The following is an 8,773-nucleotide window of genomic DNA, read 5'->3' as shown; positions in this document are numbered from 1 at the left end:
ACTTCCATCAATCAATCAATCAATCAATAACTTTATTAATATGTCAGGTAGATCTAGCTTACATATACGTAAACTAATTGGGGACACCTAACTCTGAGTGAATTAAAAGTTAAGAAGAAATATATTAATCTGATCCAAAATACTAATTATTAGTAATAAGCGTTGAAATTCGCTGTGTTTTAAACTAGTTCCCTAAAAATATCTTGACATGTCAGTGTCCCATTTACCGATGTTTCCTTCAAACCAAAGGTTGAAGACTAATCCCCTCTCAGCCCACTATTTTCAATCCATGAATAAGAACCTAGATCCCATAATTCCCACTCAGCATTATTTTTTCTATCTCTAAGTGGACAACAAACGTTAACGCGAGTATTATTTACATTTATTACATGACTAGCTCCGTGAGCGGACAAGATGAACCAAATCCCGCGCTGTGATTGGCTACCCGAACGGGCAAGATGGAGCTATCTCGCCCACACGGGATTTGTCGCTTGCTCCCGCAAGATCAAAGATCATTTTTTGGTGTTTTAAGTCATATAATAAATCCTTTATTGACCGAGCTTGTTCTGTCAAGATGGCTGGATATTGGCCTCGTTCTTTTTTTGCGTGTTTATGAAGCGAGACGAACTTGGCCAATATCCAGCCATCTTGACCTCACGCTTGGTCAATAACCCATATTTATAGACACTATAGCCTGCAAAGCAGGCGTATTTTTGTTTTAGTAAGAACTATTGGTCGACATCTTGGATAGCAAGACTAACAGAGGCCTGAGGCCAGTCAAAAAAACTGCACTCAGTGAGAGGTGGACAGTATGAACGTCTCAATCCTCTACCGGCTGTGTGCTTTCAAAATGGCGGCCCATTACGAGCTTTAGACCTTGAACAAGCGTCCGCCTGCCAAAAAACGCCTGCTCTACTGGCTATTGACAAAAACGTGCATACACCTTTAGTAACATCGTGGAGTTTAAAATATCCAGTATTTTTTGTTAGGTTCTTTGCTTAAGACACTATCGCTCTGAACTAAACCCAGCAATTGAAATTGTTGTGAAACGTACAATAAGGCAAGAAGCGTTGATGCAGGAGTCCGATGAAGAACTATATAATTGAAATGCGTGTTAGATGAAAAACGCCTTCTACGATTTTATAAAGTCTTAATTTTTCTTCCGCTTTAATTGAAAGCTTCAAATGCCGGCCCACTTTAGTTTCACTGATTAAATATATTGGGGAAGGAATATTAATAATTTGTCACTATCATGATTTATGTTGAACGTTTTCACAGTCAAACTCAACTGAAGCCGGATTAAAACATAGAAAGTAGAAAGTTACATAAATTCATCACCGTTGATAAAGAAACCTCGGTGCCAGTGATGTTAGCCCACTAAATGCAAACTAAAACCTTCTTTACACATAAATTTGTACAATTTAATGACCTATCGTGATACGAAATTAACAAAAACTCATAAAAAAACAGAAAAAGAAAAGAAAAAGCAAAAAACTTTTAAATACCCAATACATATTAAATGAAAAGTGTTACAATTGAACCCACTGGGAACTCGGAAAAATCTGAGCCGCAGATGGGATTCGAACCCACGAATCGCGGGTTCGAATCCCATCTGGGGCTCGGATTTTTCCAAGTTCCCAGTGGGTTCAATTGTAACACCTTTCATTTAATATGTGTTAAACATTCTCTCAAATACCCAATAATAAACAAAATTATGTCTTTTTTCCTGTGTATCGGTTGGAAGGCAAATAAGCTCTAGGTGCTTTACAATTGAAGTACTTCTTTTGTGCGGGTACGTGGGCAGGAAATATTGACCAATCTAAAAAATCCTTCGTGTCTTTTTTGTTGAAGAGGCTGTCATGCATGATCATACCTTCAAATGAAACAAACTAACTTCGAATTCGCTGCTAAATACTTCGCAAGTCTTAAACATCTAATCCAGTTCCAGGATTGTCGCGGTTGCGCACAACATGTACAGATGCGAATCTACTGGAGTGGATGGCAGTGTGTTTGGTGAAAACTGCCTTGAAACCATCCCGGTAATTTGAGCTGCGGAACGCGTAAAGAACTGGGTTTAAGCAGGAACTGCAGAACATCAAAAACTCAAACACACGTAAGAGAAGAGACAGCGTTTCCTGGTTAGAGATAAGTTTGCTGCGGTCTTCTAGCGCGATGTATAGAATAAAGGAGCCGTACGGAATAAAACAAACGTAAAACGCGGCTGTTACGCTTATTAAGAGTTTAGTTAGCCGCTGTTTGGTACGATCATCTCCGCTGCCCGAAGGCGCCTCCGCACAGACAGTGTGACCGAAAAATAACCCTCGGATGATCTGGAAATAACAGTACGCAAAAATGACAACCGGTCCGAAACCCAAAAATACAACAGTACAAATAACATGAGTGCGAAGTAAAGAAGCACACTCCAAACTGAATGGACATACACACCTTCCATATCGTTGACTGTACTTGCTTTCTGAAAAATTCGGAAAGCTTATTGAGATCGCTGCGATCCAAATAAAAAAGACAACGTATTTAACATGTTCAATGGTTAGTCGAAGTTCCGTCCTCATGGGCTTCATCAGTGCGTGGTAGCGTTCTATGGCCAGAACGGAGAGTGTTAGGACAGAGCTGGCTATTGCCACAATTATGATAACATTGCCTGTGAACATTTTGCAAATATAATCGCCAGTTTTTCCTGAAGGATGTATAGGGTAAAAAACAAAGCTGTAGGTTCTTGGGCACCAAAGTAGAATGACAATATCGCTAACAGCTAAGTTGACGAGAAGAATATTTGTGGTCGTGTGCATACTTTTTGTTTTGCGAACCACAGTTATAACGAGACAGTTTCCTGTGAACCCGACAATCAACAGCAACGAATACAGAACAGCAAAAACCACGTCTACTCGCTCGATCGTATACTTTTTAAAGTCTCGAAAACTGTTCAAATCCGTTTCGTTAACCGACATGATTTCCGTTTTGAGTCCGTGTAGAAACGTCGCGAAGAGATCAATTTAACGTTTTGTTTTGCTTTTTTTTTTTTGTAACTTCTTCGATTTTCCACTTCGAGATCCAGCGTCTAACCAGAACCAAACTGACGAGTTAATAACCGTCATATATCCTCTCTATACTCCTTCTCTTTCACAACTGACTTTTGAAACTCAAATTGAGCGAATATTTGCTTGCTATGTCACGTGACCTTGTCATTTGGCCGACTTTTTTCTTCCCGTTCAATAAGAAGATTCTCAGCTCCTAAACGGTCAGAATACAAATTTTGTAGAACTCTGTGGGAGATCTTCATTAAACAGATTGATTGAGTTGGTAAATCGCAATGGTAATTATCAGGTAGACCTTGCTTGTAAGCTGCATTTAACAATGTCATTTGACTAAAGTTTCATTTCTTCTCCTTTGTTCCTACTTTCGCCAATTTAAGTGACGGATGTCACAAAACATTTGAAATTGTCTCTTGTCAAATTTGACCGACTTTAAGACAGCAGTTTACATAGAGGTGCGTATTTAAATTTAAATGTGTGTACGTCGAGTTACTACACTGGCTTCTTATTTACTAGGAATGGCTTGCATAAAGAGTATAATGGGCGCTAAAGATATACCACAAAAGCAAAGAGGGAAAAAATGAGCCATTCCAATCTTGCTTCTTCAAAAGCAATTTTTTTCACAAAATTAATAACGCCTAAAATTGTTCTATTATAGACAAAAGAAAGGAATTAATTGCCTGAATCATCGTAAACTTAATTAAATGAAAAACTATAGCAGTTGACAGTTTGTATTGAACAAGGAAAGGCAATTTTCTCGAACCTGAAAAAAAAAAGTTTCAGCTCTTTGCAAGCTTCCTTTTCTCTAGATCCTGTGAAATAAATTTCGGAGACGGAATTTATGATTGCTAACTAAGATGACGAAAAGTGATTGGAAAGGGATTATTTGAAGTGAAAGTCTTCTTTTTCAACAATTTTTTCAATTTTCCACTTTCATAACCAGGGACAAACGAAGCTAATCTGTCAAGTTTACATCCGATCAATTTCATCTATCGGGGTTAACAATTTCAATCTCAGTCACTCATTTCAGTAGCTAGAAATGCACCGTGCTCTCACCAGTCTCCTAAAGCTCAGTGGTAAAGCATCCGAGCTAGTCATCGGAAGGCTGTCGTAGGTTCAACTCCTGCCGAGGAGCACTCGGATACTTTCCGAGTATCCCCGAATCACCATCGAAATCATTAAATAATCATGGCCTAGTTCACACGAGTCTCCCATAGCTCAGCGGTACAACATTCGAACTAGTAATCGGTAATCGGGAGTTCGGAGTTTGGATATATTCCTGAAAAGGAGCACTCGGATTTTTCCCGAGAATTCCCGAGTCACTATTGAAAAAGAATATCATCATTCTTCACCTGGCCCCACTTGTTCAAACGATGGATAGCGCTATCCGCCGGATAAGACACTCTCCAGTGGATAAGTAATAGCGAAATCAATTGCGCTATCCAATGGATAGTGATTTATCCAGTGAATAGCTTTATCCACCTTTTGAACAACTGGGGCCTGGAAGATTTTATTAAAAAAGTGGTTCGAACGAAGCTGTGTTTAGAGTATACTCCCTTTCTTTAGATCATAAAGTTTGCCAACACGTGTAAAGGTATTTTCAACGGACAGTGAAGATGTAGACCATATTGTATTGCAAACGATTTGTAAATGTTTTGTTTCACGATTAATTATCGCTTTCTTAATTTCATCAGTTTTTGTTCCTCATTAATATTCATATTCTCGATTATCCGAACTATTTCGTCTAGTCCCAAGGAGTCCGGATAATCGAGGTTCGACTGTACAACTGAATGAAACGCAAATTAAGCGGATACCAATATTGTCACCTTTGTGCTCATGGCAAGTGATAGAGAATTAAAAGGCTGGTTTTCACTAGTGATGCAGTCGTAATAGTACTCAGAAGCGCAGAGCGATACGATCCAGCGAAAACTGCATTGTCGGAGTCGGAAGCAGAGGGGGGGGGGGGGGGGGGGAATAAGCCAATCACAATGCTCGATTCCAAGCATTGCGATTGGTTGGTTCTTCCGCTTCTGCTCGCGACTCCGACAATCTACAGTTTTCCCTGAATCATAAGTGACAGAGTCATAAGCGGAGTCGGAAGAAAATGAGAACGTTCTGATTCTTCCGACTTCGGTTCCGTCGAGCTTATGACTCCGCTTACGAGTCCGATCTTTGGTTTTTACTAGGTCATAAGAGCTCTTCCGACTACGACTCCGACGCTAGTGAAAACAAGCCTTAATTTTATGCCCTCTGTTCAATACTCACATTCTCCTAAACGGTCACTGTACAGATTAGTATTAGGAAATCTTTCATGAAAATTGAGGTTGAGATATTTGCACATGATGACAAGTTTTGTTGACTTGAATGAATTCCATTTTTTTTTGGAAGAATAAGAAAACGGAAGCAAATCATCAAATGATCTTGATTTCGGTTATTGACTACGACATTTCCTAAGAACACCTTGTTTTATTGCAGTTCGTTCACGTTTGCCTTAAATCAAAATCAAATTTAATACTCTTTGAAATAATTCATATAGTCACTAAAGAGCTGTAGCTTATTCATGGCTCAGTTATGATCGCTTTGATAAATCGCAGAACTCTTGCACTGATATCCTGTTAAAGCCGCCTAAATATTTCAGGTCTCAAAAATCATGGAAGTCCTATTTTGCTTCGTAAAATGCAATGTTGATGATGTCTAAACTTGCTCTACTACGAACAAAAGAGAGGAATAAATTGCACGTGTTTATAACCATTTAAATGACAAACTAGCTAGCATCTGACAATCCGTATCGACAACATGAGGAGCTTAACTTGGGTCAGGAATGAGGTCCCCGCTGTTTGGGTAAAAAAAAAAAATAACCTAAATCTCAATGGGAGTTGTAACAAGACTCACACTAAAAAGGCACAGCGAGAGACAAAGGGAGAGAGAGGTGTTAGTCTCGACACATTTGTTGGGCCGACTTCGTCATAAAGTTTTAATGACGACAAATATCTCAAATTACTTTAAATTAATTTTGAGTGACGTGTCAAAATAGTTCAGAGGCACAATAAATCAATTTGAAATATTTTCTAAAACACGGTTTGCAACGGCCAGCATCATGCAATTAAAAAATGCAAATTATGTCTTAAGTTTCAGGCTACGCCAAGATGCAACTTGTTTTGCCTGGCATACACTTTTCTCAACAGCAACGGTGAATTGGTTCTTTTGTGATTTTAAAGCAATCCATTTTTAAGTTTTATACTTATGGAACTCCATAACTGAGGAATAAAACTTAACAGCTACTACACCATCGAACAACTGCTTCCCTAATTCTCCGGTTAAACATAAAACGTTAGTGGTGCATTGGTATATTTGTTAATTTAAACACAGGCAAATTATTTTGTCAGTTAACTTTCAGGCTACCGAGATGCAACTTGTTTTGCCTGGCATACACTTTTCTCAACAGCAACGGTCATGGGCACCCAACGTCAATTTTCGGAAAATATCTGTTCGGAAGACTATTTGAGATCTAGAATTTTCGCAACATTTGTTGTAAAATTTCTTGCTTGTCTGCCTGTCCTGGGATTTTCGAACATCTAAAAAATGGTAGAATTGCCCATTTTTAACGGATTTTTACCTAAAAACGTCAACTAGAATTTTCGGGAGACTTTTTTCTGGCTGAAATTTTCGAAAAGGTAAGTTTTGATCCCTATAATTTTCGGATCACTAGACTTTCAGCTAGGGAATCCAAACAGATGGAAAATTTTTAGGGGATAAAAATATGCCTATGTCTACCGTTTAAATACTAAAATACGTTTAACAATGCTATGTTTAAGTGGGTTTGAACTATATTCTCGTTGGGTGCCCCTGAACGGTGAATTGGTTCTTTTCTGATTTTAAACCAATCCATTTTTAAGTTTTATACTTATGCGAGAACTCGATAACTGAGGAATAAAACTCAACAGCTAATATTTACACCTTCGAACATGATCTGCCTCCCTAATTCTCCGGTTAAACATGAAACGTTAGTGATGCATTGGTATATTTGTTAATTTAAACACGGGCAAATTATTTTGTCAGTTAACTTTCAGGCTACCAAGATGCAACTTGTTTTGCCTGGCATACACTTTTCTCAACAGCAACGGTGAATTAATTCTTTTCTGATTTTAAAGCAACCATTTTTAAGTTTTATACTTATGGAACTCGATAACTGAGGAATGAGGAATAAAACTCAACAGCTATTACACCTTCGAACATCTGCTACTATAATCATCGCCTCCGGTTAAATATGAAACGTTAGTGATGTATTGGTACATTTGTTAATTTAAACACAGGCAAATCATTTTGTCACTTTCAGGCTACCGAGATGCAACTTGTTTTGCCTGGCATACACTTTTCGCAACAGCAACGGTGAATTGGTTCTTTTCTGATTTTAAAGCAATCCATTTTTAAGTTTTATACTTATGCGGGAACTCGATAACTGAGGAATAAAACTCAACAGCAAATATTTACACCTTTGAACATGATCTGCCTCCCTAATTCTCCGGTTAAACATGAAACGTTAGTGATGTATTGGTATATTTGTTAATTTAAACACAAGCAAATTATTTTGTCAGTTAACTTTCAGGCTACCGAGATGCAACTTGTTTTGCCTGGCATACACTTTTCTCAACAGCAACGGTGGATTGGTTCTTTTCTGATTTTAAAGCAATCCATTTTTAAGTTTTATACTTATGCGGGAACTCGATAACTGAGGAATAAAACTCAACAGCAAATATTTACACCTTTGAACATGATCTGCCTCCCTAATTCTCCGGTTAAACATGAAACGTTAGTGATGTATTGGTATATTTGTTAATTTAAACACAGGCAAATTATTTTGTCAGTTAACTTTCAGGCTACCGAGATGCAACTTGTTTTGCCTGGCATACACTTTTCTTAACAGCAACGGTGAATTGGTTCTTTTCTGATTTTAAAGCAATTCATTTTCAAGTTTTATACTTATGGAACTCGATAACTGAGGAATAAAACTCAACAGCTATAACACCTTCGAACATCTGCTACTCTAATCATCGCCTCCGGTTAAACATGAAACGTTAGTGATGTATTGGTATAGTTGTTAATTTAAGCACAGGCAAATTATTTTGTCAGTTAACTTTCAGGCTACCGAGATGCAATTTGTTTTGCCTGGCATACACTTTTCTCAACAGCAACGGTGAATTGGCTCTTTTCTGATTTTAAAGCAATCCATTTTAAGTTTTATACTTATGGAACTCGATAACTGAGGAATGAGGAATAAAACTCAAAAGCTATTACACCTTCGAACATCTGCTACTATAATCATCGCCTCCGGTTAAACATGAAACGCTAGTGATGTATTAGCCTGCGAACGCAGACGTATTTCCGGCGGGGGAGAGAAACGACCGCCGGAAATACGTCTGCGTTCGCAGGCTAGTGATGTATTGGTATAGTTGTTAATTTAAAGGGAACCTCCACTAAAACAACAAAATAACTTTAAACCACAGAACATAATGTTTACAATTGGAATTGCTCAATCTTTTTCCAATGAAAGCGTTTGTATTCGAGAAAAATAAATTCCAAAAACGCTTATTTTGGCTTTCAAATTTCCCGGGCGCCGCCATCTTGAATAATTGTGACGTAATTTGGTTGGCCTTTTGTTCCAGAACAATCGCTCTTTGTATCAGAACAATAAAGCAACCAAGTTACGTCACAATTATTCAAGA

General features: G+C 38.1%; 1 protein-coding gene across 1 annotated transcript; it reads right to left on the bottom strand.

Annotated features, from left to right (window-relative positions):
* Positions 1 to 1,925: 1,925 nt before the first annotated feature.
* On the bottom strand, positions 1,926 to 3,068 carry LOC138031760 (QRFP-like peptide receptor). The gene has a single exon (XM_068879382.1). The coding sequence runs from the start codon at positions 2,964 to 2,966 to the stop codon at positions 1,926 to 1,928; it is 1,041 nt and encodes a 346-aa protein (XP_068735483.1). The 5' UTR covers positions 2,967 to 3,068.
* Positions 3,069 to 8,773: the final 5,705 nt, after the last annotated feature.

Source organism: Montipora capricornis, chromosome 14 (assembly GCF_036669925.1).
Source record: "Montipora capricornis isolate CH-2021 chromosome 14, ASM3666992v2, whole genome shotgun sequence".
Taxonomy (NCBI): domain Eukaryota; kingdom Metazoa; phylum Cnidaria; class Anthozoa; order Scleractinia; family Acroporidae; genus Montipora; species Montipora capricornis.
This window is presented reverse-complemented; position numbering and strand designations above follow the sequence as displayed.

What these genes read in the sequence shown, in the direction of transcription:
- LOC138031760 (XM_068879382.1), bottom strand. Translation starts at nt 2,966, where the DNA reads ATGTCGGTTAACGAAACGGATTTGAACAGTTTTCGAGACTTTAAAAAG.